The sequence below is a fragment of the Lissotriton vulgaris genome, chromosome 10 (assembly GCF_964263255.1).
Source record: "Lissotriton vulgaris chromosome 10, aLisVul1.2, whole genome shotgun sequence".
Classification (NCBI taxonomy): Eukaryota; Metazoa; Chordata; class Amphibia; order Caudata; family Salamandridae; genus Lissotriton; species Lissotriton vulgaris.
Window position 1 is genome coordinate 372,026,898 of NC_141698.1, and position 16,161 is coordinate 372,043,058.

Genomic DNA, 16,161 nt, shown 5'->3' on the forward strand with positions numbered 1-16,161 from the left:
TGTTATGCTCAAGGGCTAGAGAGGAGAGGTTGAAAAGGAAAACAAAATAAATAAAAAGCTTAGAGAAGTTCACAGAGGACCTTCGGCCTTTTTACGCATCGTCATTGTTTGTGCCGGGTACACCTTTTAAAAGGTGCGCTCGGTGCACCGTTGAAAAGGTTGCGCTTGGCGCAAACAATGAAAATGCATCCTATTACAATGTATAAGCTGCCCCCAGGGCAGGCACCAACTCGCACTGCCCCCATGGCAGTGCATTCATGTGAAAATACGAGGCGGCGGCTGGCAGCTACTCCGTGTTTACTCTGTGCAGGCGGCAACCCGTCTGCACTTTTAAAGTGGGATTAAAGATCCCCTTGCAGGCTGGTGCAGGCAGTGACTGCACCTGCCTGTAAGGGTATGTCTGGGGGTCCATAGGACACCCTTTCTCTCCTCCAGAGGACTGTTCTAAGGGGCACACTCACTACACCACCTAGAAGGTGGTGCAATGTGAGTGCACCCCTGAGAGCTTCTTTGCCACTGCATCCATGTCATATGGCGCGGGCGCGGAGGCAAAGGAATTCTCTGTTTTGCATAGGACACACCCCTATGCAAATGAGGAGACGACCCCTGAATGTAGCGCTGGTACTTTAAGTGCGCCAACACAATCGGTATTACTGAAGGGGATGCCCAAGCGTCTGTGCCCCGTTCACTAATACCAAAGTTCCCCTGGGATGCGCAAAACGGGCACAAACGCCCGTTGTGGCCTGGGACACTTATTGTAATACAGTCCCACCCTGATCCTTTGTGGCCCACAAAATGCCGAGGGCCATAAATGTTTGGGACAGATGAAAGTTTTCCCAGATCCCTGTTACCAATTGCCATGACTGCGCTAAAGTGTCTCGAGACTACTTCACCCCGCAATAAAAGTGCAGAACGGCAGACAGCTGTCCTAGGACGCGGTATGCAACTGTGAACAGGGGGCCAGTGTAGCACTTAGCTGACCCAGTTATCTGTAGCCGCAGCTTTCAGCATGCAACACAGGGATGGAAAAGATGACAGCTGCCCTGGAGCCATGTTAACAAATGTGGAGACGGCCCCAGGGAGCTGACACACCTCTCCTCTCTCCTTTCGACCCTTTACCCCTTTTCGACCAGGCCCTTAATCTCTCAACTCATAAAGCAGAAAGTGTAGGGTGGCGGAACAAAGAGGCATGGGGTGGCATCAAGAGGAGGCAGAGTGGGTATTTATCAATACTTAAACCAGGCTCCTTGGAATGTGCATGCCAGGATGTTCCTGAGATATATAGACGACATTTTTGTTTTATGGCAAGGAGATCAGGAATCTCTAACAATGGCATTAACAGATCTCAACAACATCAATGATCGAATTCAATTCACCTCTGAAATCAGCCAACAGACAATTACATTCTTGGATGTCAGAATTACAAGAGTCAGTGATCATCTAGAAACCAATTTATACAGAAAAGCAACAAACAAAAACAATACCCTTCATTACAGTTCCTACCATCAGAGATCATTGAAGAATCATCTTCCATTCTCGCAACTCCTCCGGGTAAAACGGGTTGTATCTGACACTTCCGAATATGAAGAACAAGCATCTAACATGTTAAAACGTTTTGAGCAAAGAGGGTATCCTAGAACCATTCTGGCCAATGCCAAAGAACGCTGTGATAAATTGAAACGTCAAGATGTGTTGACGACAAAGCAAAAGGACAATGTCAGAAGACCTGTGGTCGTATCAAAATACTCAGAGGCATCAAAGGCATACAGAGCTTCAATATTAAGGCACTGGCCGATTATCAGCAAAGAACAGGATTTCAATGATATCTTTCGTGACCAGCCGCTATTTGCATACAAAAGAGGCAACAACTTGAAGGAAATCATAAAAAACCCTAAACCCATTTCCTCCATCACGTACAAAGGAAATCAACCTTGTCTCAATTGCAAAAACTGTAATAACCTCATCAAAGGTCCTGTTATCAAACACCCAATGAAGGGCACCAACATAAAATTGAGATTTAATGCAACATGTGACACTGAGAATGTAATATATATCATTAAATGTCCGTGTGGATTGGTATACACTGGAAAGACTTCTCGCAAATTGAAATTGAGAATTAACGAACACAAAAGCAATATAAGAACTGAGAATGTAAAATCTAATTTGGCTTTACACTTTAAAGACAGCGGACACAACATTAGCCAACTCAGGTTCGCTGCTGTGGAAGTGGTTACTAAGCGTGATGACAGAGACAATAACAATTTCTTGTTGCAGCGTGAAAACCACTGGATAAAATATCTTCAATCCATGAAACCATCCGGTCTTAATGACCGGATGGAATTTACATGTTATCTGTAGAGAACTATGTTCAGAACGGCATTTTTTTGTTTCATTGGTTCCGCTATTTTGAGTAACTAACTGAAATGTTTTATCTCCCCATAAGTTCACACTGTATACAGAACCGTTATTTTATGTAAGAGATCTGATTATTTGTAGTTTCTGCACTATTTTCTAAACGGGTTTACGGTTTCTTTTTTCATCATTCTTCGGAACTACTGTAAGATGGCCGCCACTTGAGAAGTCCACTTTCTATGCTGTCAGTTTCATTCACTTTACTTCCGTATATACGGCACACGTCGTTCACAATCACCGGCGAAGGGCGCACGAGTGAGACGCGGGATCTTGCTCAACTTTATCTGTAAGTTCTACTCACTGACACGAGGCTCGCACGATCTTGTTTGGCTTTGGATATAATTTGTGGTTATACTTTACACGTGGTTTTTACACGAACAATCACCATTGAGTTTTTGGGCACTTTTCTTTATAGCACTGGGTTCGCTTTACCTGTCAGTCAACCTAAAATTCATTTATCTCATAACACAACTTCGGGATAACACACATTCGGGAACTATACAATTGTATTATTTATCACTTTGGTTTTGTGTTTTAGAAGTGATAGATATATTGCTCAACTTAGTAATGGATATGACTGAATGCATTTATATGTTTGGTTTTGTCTCGGTCGATCATACTTAGATTGGATTATTGTTTTTCAGGATGCCCCTGATGAAGGACTGTTTGTCCGAAATGCATTGGGAAATGATGTTATAATGCATATACTAAAGTGGATTTCAGATATGAGTTATGGAAATGAAACTTCGTGATCAATAATGAGAAACCCATGTGAATAAAACATGAAGAAGGTTGATACAATTTTGGTTTAAACTTTATTTTTTGGCATTCTACGCATTGAACATAGAAACGGATTTCGTTTCACAGGGGTTGTGCTCAGAGAGTTGGCGCTTATCCTAGGCGCCACAGACCACGTTTTTATTCATCAATGCCAACATTCGGCTGCACCAGTGGCTGTCTCCTAAGAAAGACTTTGGGCGCCTGCATACAAAGCAAGGACTGTCAGAAAGTACTGTCTTTTCCTGCCCCCACGATCTAATGCTTAAACTATTTGCGAGCTCTTGTTAAATCCTTCAATAATGGTTTTTCTTTGTAGGTTGTGTTGCACAGGAACTCGATCCTGTACACCACTCCTGGCTACCAGATCCAGGGCGCAAAGCAGGGGTGTAACACAGGCCCCTACAACTCTTGCAGGGTAGAGTTCACGTACTCAGTCTAAAAGCCTATCACTAGCTCTGCGATATGGGACCTCAGGGGCCCTCACCACATTCTGCAGGTCTATCTCAGACAAGGCTAGGGGCCCAAAACCTCTCCATATGACATCTCGTTAGATATTCATGTGATTGAGAAATAAATTATGCCTGTGAGATTATGCACATACTACTACTAATATGATACATGGAAGCAGATTTTTCACAATCATCTAAAGTCAGCTTAAACTTGCATGAGCGCAAATGAAAATTTGCGTTGATATGTAGTAGATTGCTTAAGTGTGTTCACAACTGACACACCGCTGAACTGTGGCACAGCTGTAGCTTTACATTGGGGACCACAATGCCAGTGAATGTCGCACCTGATAACATGTAGCTGAAGATGGACTCAGAGACACCTCTGCGAGTTTCTTCTCCTGCAAAAGAAAAGGGGAGAGGTTTTAAAAACAGATTCTGGGTACTCAAGATGGCCGGAACATTACTTAGGGAAAAAGAGTACAAAAGCCGGCAAACCAGTAGCAAACAGCATGCAACCTTGTGTGATCCAGAGTCTGTGAAAAAGGGCACAACTACCAATCCTGTCCTATTAGATCTAAAGATGTGCAGATGCACCCTCTTAAATCAGAAAATGAGCACCTTCATCCTATCGAAGCACATGAATTATCACAGTCCAGGGGATCACATTTATTCACCAGAAAGGGCAACCAGAAAATGCAATTAACAAACCAAGATTTGATTTAAGGACACATATGCTGCCACATCAAGATTCCGCACTTTCCCCTTCTCAAGTTCGTCAATTAGAACATTCTCCTTACCGCGCAGGAAAACTGACCCATCCATTCTTGTTTTCTGCCTTCTAACTGATAAGGACCATCAATTCCTTGTCCCACATGTTCACTTGTGCCTTAAACTCTGAAAGGTGGAAAAAGAGATGCTGCCCTCTAATTTGAGATTGGGTCATAGTACCCACCACTGCTCAATGTCCTGTATCAGGTCTGAGTTTACTGTCCTCTACTCACCTCTGCCCCGTACACACAAATCTGGCCTTCCACTGAGTTGTTTGTCGGGTCCACATATATGATACCTTCTGCCCTGAGCTGTCCAGAAGAAGTATTTTGATCTTAAGAGGCTTGGCACTTGCAAAAGGTAAGGTAAGTAACATCCTTATGGTGCCAACAAGTAAAGGAGACAAATTAAGACAAAATGTCACAAAAAGACTTCTTAAATCAGTTAACTAGAAGCATTCCAGTGGAAAAAATTGAAGTTTGCTCAGGGAGCTGAAAATAATTCCTCTGTATTAACCTATATAGTAGTTTTACCTCAATTTAACTTACTGCTCTGCAGCCTCTTCCAAATAAACAGGGATTTGCTCTACAGGAGGTGCTTTTGGGTCCGAATATAGCCGTACTGAGGCTGATTGGGTGATTGTCCCTTCACTTCTGGCCTACTTTATTGGGATGTGGTCTCTGTAATGGTCTAATAAGGTGCTATTATACCTTTGATTCCCTCTCTCTTCTAAAGAGAAGTACCTATCTTCGTGTGATGGAGTGAGCGTAGCGGGCCGGAAAAGCAGGCGAGGAGGCCGTATGTAGTGAGCAATACTGGTCTTTTATTAAGGTTGAACAGTAAGGATAGTTCCAACAGTCAGAAAGAGAAGCTCCAGGTGATGTCCTCCGGTTCGGTTCTTCGGGGCTTCTTGGCGTCCTCCGATAGTCCGGGGATGGCTCCGATGACGAGGAGGATCCAAGGAGGACCGGAAGAGAGGAAAAAAAACAAGGGACCGTTAGTCCTATCCAGCAGTCAGCGAGGGACAAACTGTCCACCGTCACCCGGGTAGTGCAAGAAGGGGCGGAAAGAGACGGTGCGGGAAGGAGGGTACCGGGAGTAGGGAAGACAGGTCGGGAAATAGAGAGGGTGCCAAGGCGGGACGTGCGAGTAACGGACGGGATCTTTGTGTGAGGTGCTATATACGTATTTTACAGTGCAGGGGCGGTGAGACTATGGAGAGAGAGGGGTTATTTACAGGGACTTTAACACGGACTCCTAATGAGTAGGGAAAAAGAAGGCAAAAGGCACTCATGCGGTCCGCCGTAACTCTCCAGTGAGTTACGGCCGCTCTCCAGCCACCTCCTTGGGACTCCACCACTCTTCTGTCCACACGTCTTCCTCGCACGTCTGCTCTCCTTCTCCGTCTCCAGCCAGAGGGTCCTGCCACGAAACTCCGACGGCGTGTTGTCCTTGATCCCCGATTTTATCCTGTGCTGGCGCTGCCTTTGGGGCGGGACTTCCGGGGTCAGCGGGATATGGTTCCTCCGGGCCTGTTACTCGGGTTGGTCCCTGTGGGAGAGAGAAGGGCGGGGTTTCATTTGTGATGGCTGGTGTTCCGATTCCCGTTACTGTTCTGGCGTTTTGGCGGCAGGGATTCAGTCCCGGTGGTGCCGTGCAAGGTATGCGAGGGGGAGGGTGGCCTCCAGGTAGGGGTCTTCGGGACGTCGTCTCACATCCCCTTCCCCTAGCTGTCCTTCTTGTAGTGGAGGGAGAATGCGGGTACCGGGAAAGGAAATCGGCATTATCCTGATCTGAGCCCTTCCGATGTTTTGTTTGGAAATGGAAGGGCTGGAGGGACAAAAACCAGCGCAGGACCCGGTCGTTCTGACCCTTGTTTCGGGCCATCCACTCCAGAGGGGCGTGGTCTGTGTAGAGGACAAAGTCTCTGCCCTCTAAGTAGTACCGCAGATTGTCCACTGCCCATTTTATGGCTAAGGCATCCTTTTCGACAACTGCATATTTTTTTCTCTGGGAAATAATTTGCGACTCACATAGAGTATGGGACGTTCGTTACCCCGGGCATCTTTCTGGGATAACACGGCCCCTAACCCATAATCGGAAGCATCCGTTTGCAAGATGAAAGGCAGCGAATAGTCAGGGGGCACCAATACAGGACCTGAGGTCAATGCGTTTTTTAAGTCTGTGAATGCATGCCAGGCTTCGGGTGAGGGATTTCGGAGCATCTCATCGGACCGGTTTGATTTTTTTAGCAGGTCCATAAGGGCTGCAGCTCTCTGGGAAAAATTGGGCACAAATCGCCTGTAATACCCGAGTAGCCCCAAAAAGGCGCGAAGGTCTTTCTTGGTTTGGGGAAACGGAAGGGACCGGATGGCCACAGTTTTGCTTTCCTGGGGTCTTATCAGACCGTCCCCCAGAAGAAACCCCAGGTATTTTACAGTTTTCGCCGCTAAGGTGGTTTTGGCTGGATTGATGGCGAATCCGTAGGAGCCTAAGGAGGAGACGACACTGGAAAGATGCCTCAAGTGTTGGGGCCAGCTGTCACTAAAGATAACGATGTCGTCTAGATAGGCGCCTGCGTACTGGGAATGGGGCCTCAGGACGTGGTTCATAGCACGTTGAAACGTGGCTGGGGCGCCATGAAGACCAAAGGGCATGACTAAGAATTGGTATAACCCATCAGGGGTGGAAAAGGCAGTCTTCTTTCTGTCTTGTTCCCGGAGGGGTATCTGCCAGTACCCTTTGCAGAGATCGAGGGTTGAAATAAACTTTGCCTTTCCTATCCTCTCGATCATTTCGTCCACCCGGGGCAAGGGATAGGTGTCGAAGTTAGACACCTTGTTGACCTCCCGGAAGTCGATGCAGAAACGGACCGACCCGTCAGGTTTTGGGACCAGAACAATAGGGGAATTCCACTCGCTGACTGAGGGCTCTATGATTCCCATCTGTTGCATGGCTTCTATCTCCTGACGGATAACCGTCCGGCGGGCCTCCGGTACTCTATAAGGTCTCAGGCGGACAACTTTCCCGGGTTCCGTTTCAATCGCATGTTCAGTGACATTGGTTCGCCCGGGGGAAGAGGAGAAGACGTCTTTCAGGGATTCCAAGGTATGTCGTAGTTCCTGGATTTGTACGGGGGTTAGTTCCGGGTCCAGACAGGGGTCGAAAGAGAAGAGGGGGCTGGTCCTGGTTCCTGACATCACCGGACGAGGTCCTTCCCATTTTTTTAGCAAGTTGACGTGAAATATTTGGGAGGTGCCCCGTGTGGGGTCCAGTTCTACCTCATATGTAACTGGTGTCACCTGCCGAAGGATGGTGTAGGGCCCTTGCCACTGACCCAGAAGCTTTTGGTCTGACGAGGGCATCATGAGAAGAACTAAGTCATCAACAGAAAAGACCCGGCTGCGAGTGCCCTTGTCATATTGCCTCTTTTGGTTATCCTGGGCGGTCTCCAGGTTTTGTCTGACTATGTCTCGGATCATAGACAGGTGAGTCTTCAGGTTTTCCAGGTATTCGGGAAGCGGACGAGTGCGGTCCGGTTCAGCTTCCCATGCCTCCTGTGCCATGTCTAGCAGGGTACGAGGGGGACGCCCGTACAGTAATTCATATGGGGAGTATCCGGTGCTGCTCTGTGTTTTACAGCGAATCGCGAATAAGGCCAAAGGAAGCATATCTTCCCATCTTCTCGCTTCCAGGCCTAAGAGCTTTTTCAGAGTCTGCTTCAATGTGGCGTTATAACGCTCTACCAGTCCGTCCGTTTGCGGGTGATAGGCAGACGTTCGGATTTGTTTGATCCCCAATTCCGAACATACACGTTTCATAAGAGCAGAAACAAAAGGGGTGCCCTGGTCGGTAAGTATTTCCAGTGGAAACCCAACCCGAGAAAACAAGGAAATCAGGGCTTTTGCTATTGCCTGGGTAGTGGGTTGGCGGAGGGGTATGGCCTCCGGAAAGCGGGTGGCATAGTTGACTATGACCAACGCATAGCGACACCCACTACGGGAGGGCAAGAGGGGTCCGATTATGTCCATCCCTATGCGGCTGAAGGGGACGTCTATGATAGGGAGGGGTTGTAAAGGGACCCGGGGTGGCCTGTGACGACTGTTCTTCTGGCATACTACGCATTCACGACAGTAGGTCTTGATCCTTTGATACACCCCTGGCCAATAGAATTTCTCCAAGACGGCTTGGCTGGTTTTCTCGTCCCCGAAATGACCCCCTAGAAAATGACTGTGAGCCAGGAAGAGGACTTTGTCTTGGAAGGGACCGGGGATAAGCAACTGTGCATTTTGTTGGGCACCCCCTTTTCGGTATAGCAACCCGTTTTTCTTATAGAAGTAAGGACCTACTTCTAAGGGGTCTTCGTGATCAAGGGCTCTTCCCCAGGCTTCCTGTAGGAGTGGATCTTCCTGCTGAGCAGCCCTGAACTCGCGGTCGGTCTGCCAAGGGTGTTCTTCAATGTTGGCGGGATAAGCGCTGATGTGTTCTTTCTTCTCTCTTCTTTTCTGACTTCTAGGTTTGTGGGGTTTGGGAATGGCCACTAGTTCGGATTCTTCAGGATAAGGAGCGTCTTTCCACCACTGGGTCAGGGAATCCGAGGTCTTTTGTAGGAGCGTAGGTAGTCCCGGATAATCGCTCCCCAGAATGGCTTGTTCTGGAAGAGCGGGTACAAGACCTACAGTGAGAGAGGTGCCGGGGTCTTGTGAATGTTGGACTCGTACTTGAGTCGTGTGGTATTGTTTGGTGTCCCCATGGACACATTGGATGGCTACTACCCCCGTAGGGTCGCTGACCGGCTGTGCAAGGTCTTGTGGTCTTAGAACACTCTGACGGCAACCGGTGTCGGCAAGGGCCATGAGTCGTTGGCCGTTTATGGATACAGGACAGTGGAACAGTGGGGGTGTATACCCAGGAGGGGTGCACAAATAGTTCCTGACAAAGCTGACCTCCATCGGCTCCTCCTTCTGCGGGGGACATCCGTGCAATGTGGCCGAACCCTCCACATGAATAGCACTGGGGTCCAGGAGTAGGGGTTCGGAACACTACCGGGGAGGGGAAAAGGGGTGTTGGTTCTGGTCTGCGGATCTGTGGTGGTCGGGTCGGGCGAGTGGTCACAGCAGGCAGGGGCCTGTGGGGTTGTTCGTCCTTCCCACGTTGGAGTTCCTGGGCACGGCTATAGGCAGAAGCTATCTCAATGGCAGTCTCCAGGGTGAGTCTGGAGTGCTGCCTCACCCAGCGCTGTGTGGCCGGGTATAAGGAGTTGAGAAATTGTTCCAGATATATTTTCTCTAAAATATTGTCCTTGGTGGAGGTCTCGGGCCGCAGCCATCGGTTTGCGAGATCCCGGATCCGGAAGGAGAGAGCCCTTGGATTCTCTTGGGGCTTTTCTCTGGCCTGGCGTAGTTTCACTCTATAGGTATCGTCATCAATGCCAAGACGTTCTAATATACACCGTTTAATGTCCGCATATGGGGTGTTACCCTGTATGTTGGCCTGTTGATAGGCGGCTTGGAGGTCACCGGTGAGGAGCGGACCCAGATATTGACCCCAACGGTCCACCGGCCAATTAGCGGCTTGGGCTATCCTTTCGAAGTTCGTGAAAAAGTAGTCCGGGTCTTCCCCGGGGACATACTTTTGAAGGACAACGGAGGGGAGAGAGGTCACCGGCCTTTGTTGGCCCAGTGCATCCGTTAGCTTTACCATGGTTTGTTCATGGGTCACCCCCTGACCCTTCAGGACATCGTGAAGCTGTCCTCTGGCATCCTCAGCGGTTTTTCATTAACTGCTCCATCAATTTCCCGAATTGTTCCTGGGATTCTGCCATCTTCCTCACTACGGCCTCCATGCTTCCAGCAGATCCCACTTCTGACACCAGATGTGGTGGAGTGAGCGTAGCAGGCGAGGAGGCCGTTTGTAGTGAGCAATACTGGTCTTTTATTAAGGTTGAACAGTAAGGATAGTTCCAACAGTCAGAAAGAGAAGCTCCAGGTGATGTCCTCCGGTTCGGTTCTTCGGGGCTTCTTGGCGTCCTCCGATAGTCCGGGGATGGCTCCGATGACGAGGAGGATCCAAGGAGGACCGCAAGAGAGGAAAAAAAATAAGGGACCGTTAGTCCTATCCAGCAGTCAGCGAGGTACAAACTGTCCACCGTCACCCGGGTAGTGCAAGAAGGGGCGGAAAGAGACGGTGCGGGAAGGAGGGTACCGGGAGTAGGGAAGACAGGTCGGGAAATAGAGAGGGTGCAAAGGCGGGACGTGCGAGTAACGGACGGGATCTTTGTGTGAGGTGCTATATACGTATTTTACAGTGCAGGGGCGGTGAGACTATGGAGAGAGAGGGGTTATTTACAGGGACTTTAACACGGACTCCTAATGAGTAGGGAAAAAGAAGGCAAAAGGCACTCATGCGGTCCGCCGTAACTCTCCAGTGAGTTACGGCCGCTCTCCAGCCACCTCCTTGGGACTCCACCACTCTTCTGTCCACACGTCTTCCTCGCACGTCTGCTCTCCTTCTCCGTCTCCAGCCAGAGGGTCCTGCCACGAAACTCCGACGGCGTGTTGTCCTTGATCCCCGATTTTATCCTGTGCTGGCGCTGCCTTTGGGGCGGGACTTCCGGGGTCAGCGGGATATGGTTCCTCCGGGCCTGTTACTCGGGTTGGTCCCTGTGGGAGAGAGAAGGGCGGGGTTTCATTTGTGATGGCTGGTGTTCCGATTCCCGTTACTGTTCTGGCGTTTTGGCGGCAGGGATTCAGTCCCGGTGGTGCCGTGCAAGGTATGCGAGGGGGAGGGTGGCCTCCAGGTAGGGGTCTTCGGGACGTCGTCTCACGCTTCGTTAAATTAATTTCTGCCGAAACAAGTTTGTATAAATTCTTCCTTCAAACCCACCCACCGCGGATACTTCAACGCTGACACTTGAGCCCGGTGTTTTGTTTTCATGGCCGGAAGAAGTCCTTTACTGGACGAAATGCTTTGGCTGTGTTTTGTAAAAAACAAGAATATTGCGAATACAAGAAGAAACTAAAAGAAAAACTCTATGGATACAGACCAGTTATTTCTTTGTTTACTGTTAAGTAGTGCACCTTTGCATTGTGTTTGAAAATTGTTATAATCCTGTATTGGATTGCACCGTGGCAGAGGGTGCATTAACAGTGTGCACACATGAGTGATGGGGGATTCCCACTGAACATATAACAATTAGGGATAGCGGGTCAGGTGCTAGGCCTTTACAGGGTACATTATCAAAGTTTGTTCTTCTTAGGGATTTGATTGACTCCATGTACCTTCTGCTAAGAAAAAATGCTAAACCACGATTGATTCCACTCCTCTTAGTCCTTGTTGTTCTTCTTTTACAACTTTTTGGAAATTGCCAGGACTGCAGTCTATCTGTAAGACAAGGCTGTCACTTTAAAACGGTTCTATGGAGCCTCCTCGGAATTGCCCCCCTCCACGTGTAAAGAATTCCCTAGCCTTGGATCACCAACTTTCTCCTCCATCTCCTAAATGTTTTTTCAAGATACAAGTAGAAGGATGGCAGATTTCTGAAGGAGTAACTGGGTGGGTGTTGTGAATGAGCGATAGAGAAAGCAAGAGCACCGTCTAAGGATATCAGAATCACCACGAAGGTAATTATTTCTAACTTTGTCTGTCCACTCCTCTCACCTATTTACAGCTGGCTGGGGACATTATTCTGTAGCCTACATTTTAAAGCCAGGGGCATAAATAAAGCCTAAGACTTCAAGAAAAAAAAACTTGCTTTGACCCTCTTGGTCAAAAGCTGCACCTTTTCTGGATGAAGCCCCTGTGAATAATGCTTCAAAAAGCATACAGAGGGGCCAACATCACTGGTCTACAAATGTCTGTGACGAGTGCAAATCACGGAAAGGCCATAAATGCTGCCTTTTCTTTGGTTCGATGAACATGACATGCATAACACGCCTAAATCCCTCTTTCTCTGAAACAGAAGACACCATCCAACGTACGATAATATTTACTCATTTTTAGGTCAGTTTACAGACTGTGGATGAAGACCTACTATATTCAATCAATACATAGCGTGGGCTTTGGGTTAGTCCCCTGTTTATGATTGGATAGCTTTTTTGTCTACCTCACTTCGATGCTCCTTCAGTGGCCTTTCTCCCTATTTTTTCTTTCGTTCCATCCGTGGAGCATGACTTCTTACCATCATTTTGATTGGATGATTTGTATCCTTCCACTGCTAAAGCCGCAGAACTATTTTTTAATTTACATTTTAACAATCCATGGGACAGTATAGCTGTTCTCACTATCTCCCATGTCTGCTCTTGGCTTACCTCTCCCCAAACCCTAAGGCTCGTCTGTTGCTTCACTATCCTGAAATTAATTGTTTTATTTTAACTTATTTTATTACATTAGTGTTGGGAGGGCAGGCGGCCTTACACTACTCACTACGCTCCTCGACCATTGCTCCCATGGCCCTTTATCTTTTTTTAAATTACTTGTGGTGGCGAATAGGGGAAACATCCATTACAACGCAGTCATTACATCGCACTGCTTTTACAACGCAGCTGTTACAACGCAACTGCCTTTACATTGCATGCCATTACAATGCATGCCGTTACTACGCATACCATTACAACGCATGCCATTACAATGAATTATAAGGTAAGTAATAGAGATTTTTTTGTTTTAGGGTGGGTATGGGTTTTGGGGTAGATGAGATTAGTAATTTTTACCCCTACACTATCCAACACTTTCCCTACTGTTGCACTCACTGGAGTGGGAATAGTAATTTTCACCCCTACACTATTCAACACTTACCCTACTGTTGCACTCACTGGATTGGGAATAGTAATTATTACCCCTACACTACCCAACACTTACCCTACTGTTGCCCTGAAAGTATTATGTGTTGTAATGGTATGCGTTGAAATGGTATGCGTTGTAATGAAATGCGCTGTTATGGTAGTTTTTAAAAATGCATTGTAAGGGCATGCGTTGTAAAATCATGTGATGTAATGGTAGCTGCGATGTAAAAACCGTGTTGTAAAAGCATGCGTTGTAATTGTTTGCGTTATAACATCATATATTCGACGACTAGCAGTTGCATAATGCTACAAGGCCACTCACTCACTTTCAGTCGGCACACTTTATTTCTTAATTTATCATTAGACAATGGCCGTCCGTCCACTATCTGGAACCAGTAAATTAATAATAAACTCTAATTAAATAAAAAATTACAAGGTGGTCGCTAAGCAGGTGCATGCACCAGTGGTCATCTTGGAATGATTTTTATTATACTAAAAAAAGCATTCCAAGATGGCCGCCCCTGCACATGCATGCATGCAGCTCAGGAAGTCAGCAATGGTTTCGGATAAGATGTAAATGAGTCATTTTGCTTTACTCTCCAAAACAGGTATTAAGGTGAAGCACTCTAATTAGACGATATGGGTTTTAAATGGGGCAAACTCATCACACCAATAACTACTTCCTTTCCACCAGCCCCATAAAGAAACAAGCGAACAGGGCACAGGTCTGACCCCGTGCCAGTCCCTTTGAGTTGTAAGTGGGTGGTGAGCGTTTTATGACCACATACCAACCCCTATCAGCTTCCTTGAGACTAAGATTAGCGTTTAGTCTTAGAATCTGATTCGCTTCTTTTTCAGTTCCAGCAAACACTGCACTCATGTGATCATGTAACAGACCCTTCATGGAGCCATTTCCAAACAGTCATCCCTACTGATTACTCTCCAGTTAACTGAAGGACTGCATCCATACCATAACCATAACCAGATCCAGGCTGCAAATGGACCCCAGCCAGACTCTAAATGACTTTCAAATGGGTATGCACCCACCCCCAACAGAGAAGCTCTAAACAGCACATGTACTTTACTATTCTGACTTAACAACATCTGGGCAGGGACACTTTACTGTGTTTTGGACTTCCTAATCACAGCACTCTCCTTACTTTTCATTTCTTATTACTGAATTAAGGATACAAGCTAATATTATGGTTACCTATAATCATTGTATAAGTGTACATTTATAATTTTACTGCAATTGCATGGATTTTACCCGAAATTTAACCATTTAACTCCTGGAGAACTGTGTGTACTCTTTTCCCTTTGATCCATTCATTATGTTTACTGTGACTTCACTGGGGTTGATACGCAATTACGGTCAACAATAATAAAGAGATGTGGAAAAATGTATACCCCCAAACATGAATGAAATCAAAGACTACCAACATTTTCAAAAACCATTTCAGGATCCTTCTTGTGAGGATGAAGGACATTTCAAGATATACGTGAATGAAAGAAAGTTTGTAAAGCACACTGAAGAAACAATTGTTCTCTTTTGGCTGTATGATCGTCCCGGGACCCTATTATGTACAGGGTGCACTTTCCCTGTTGTGCCCAGTGCACCTTAAAACAGGTGCGCTGGGCGCAAACAGGGTAAGTGACCCCTATGACATAAAATGCGCTGCGATCAACTGCTGCCCTGGGGGCAGCGCATTCAAATGAAATACTGAGTGGCTTTAAAGCAACTGCTCCGTGTTTCCACAGTGCAGGCGGCACCCGCCTACACTTTTAAAGGGGATTAGAGCTCCCCTTGCACCCTTGCAGGCGGGTACAGTCAATGACAGCACCCGCCTGCAAGGGGATGTCTGGAGGGGGTCTCACCTCCAGAAGGCAGCTCTCAGGGGGCGCACTGACAGTGTACCACCTTTTGGGAGGCTAGGGGGTGCAGAGAAGAACTGGCCAGGGGGGGATGGTGGACAGGTGGCATGCTAGTGTCAAGCACTGTTGCCGCTTAGAGGGGACCGTTATTGTACACTGCTGCAAAACCGGACCCCAGTAACAAAACCGTCCCCAAGGGCCAAAAACCGGGCCCAGCCCTTCTGGCCCTCCGGGAAAACGCCCATTGCCCACTACGCCAGTCTGGCCCTGGCAGAGGCAAAGGGATTCCCTTATTTGCATGAGGCACACCCCCATGCAAACGAGGGAATGCACCCTGAAGATAGCGCTGGCACTTTATGGGCACCACTGCTATCGGTATTACAGAAGGGGACGCACAAGCATCTGTGGCCCCTTCTGTAATACCAAAGTACCCCACGGACACGCAAAGCCGGCGCAAATGTCCGTTGTGCCCCCAGGGCACTTTGTGTAATATAGCCCCTGGTATACATTGATGATATTTTCTTCTCTGTAGCCCCTGCCGTGAATACACAGATCTTCGATCCTGTACCACCCGAAAGATGTATACAGAAATTACCTTCAGCACTGTCCCTCCTGTTAAAGACACGTCTGTTGACATGCATATCCGACACAAAGTGTACACTGATCATACCTTCAAACTTATAGCACTACCTTATTTTACAGCAGTACCTGGAGATTACTGTATACTATGGCCCCTATGGCAACTCAGATGAACAGAAATGATACATCCATTCCGACATGTCCTTGAGGGTGTACGCAGATCTAACATTCTGACTCTTGCACTATAGAAGGTGTATACCTGCTAACTAGAGGTTACTCAGTTATGTTTTTTTATGTAAGATGCTTATTCTGTACAGATACTGCACCTCCTGTCCATTATATTTTTTCAGTGACACAGATAACACCTCTTGCCGAGTCAGACATACAAAGATCCTTCCTATTGTCCTATACCTCCATTTAGATTTAAACCGACCTTACTCCCTATGTTATGTAATAATAGACTTACACCTGTGGTGTATCTTCTGTCATGTACAGAGGGATGTTACCTCCTGTTGTGT

General features: G+C 47.2%; 1 protein-coding gene across 1 annotated transcript in view; it reads right to left on the reverse strand.

The window, feature by feature from the left end:
- The window catches only part of DNAAF8 (dynein axonemal assembly factor 8), a 1,006,155-nt gene that overhangs the window by 310,586 nt on the left and 679,408 nt on the right, over positions 1–16,161 (reverse strand). The window contains exon 23 of the mRNA XM_086939618.1: positions 3,986–4,039. Coding sequence (XP_086795744.1) covers positions 3,986–4,039 — 54 coding nt within the window. The remainder of the gene's footprint in view (positions 1–3,985; positions 4,040–16,161) is intronic.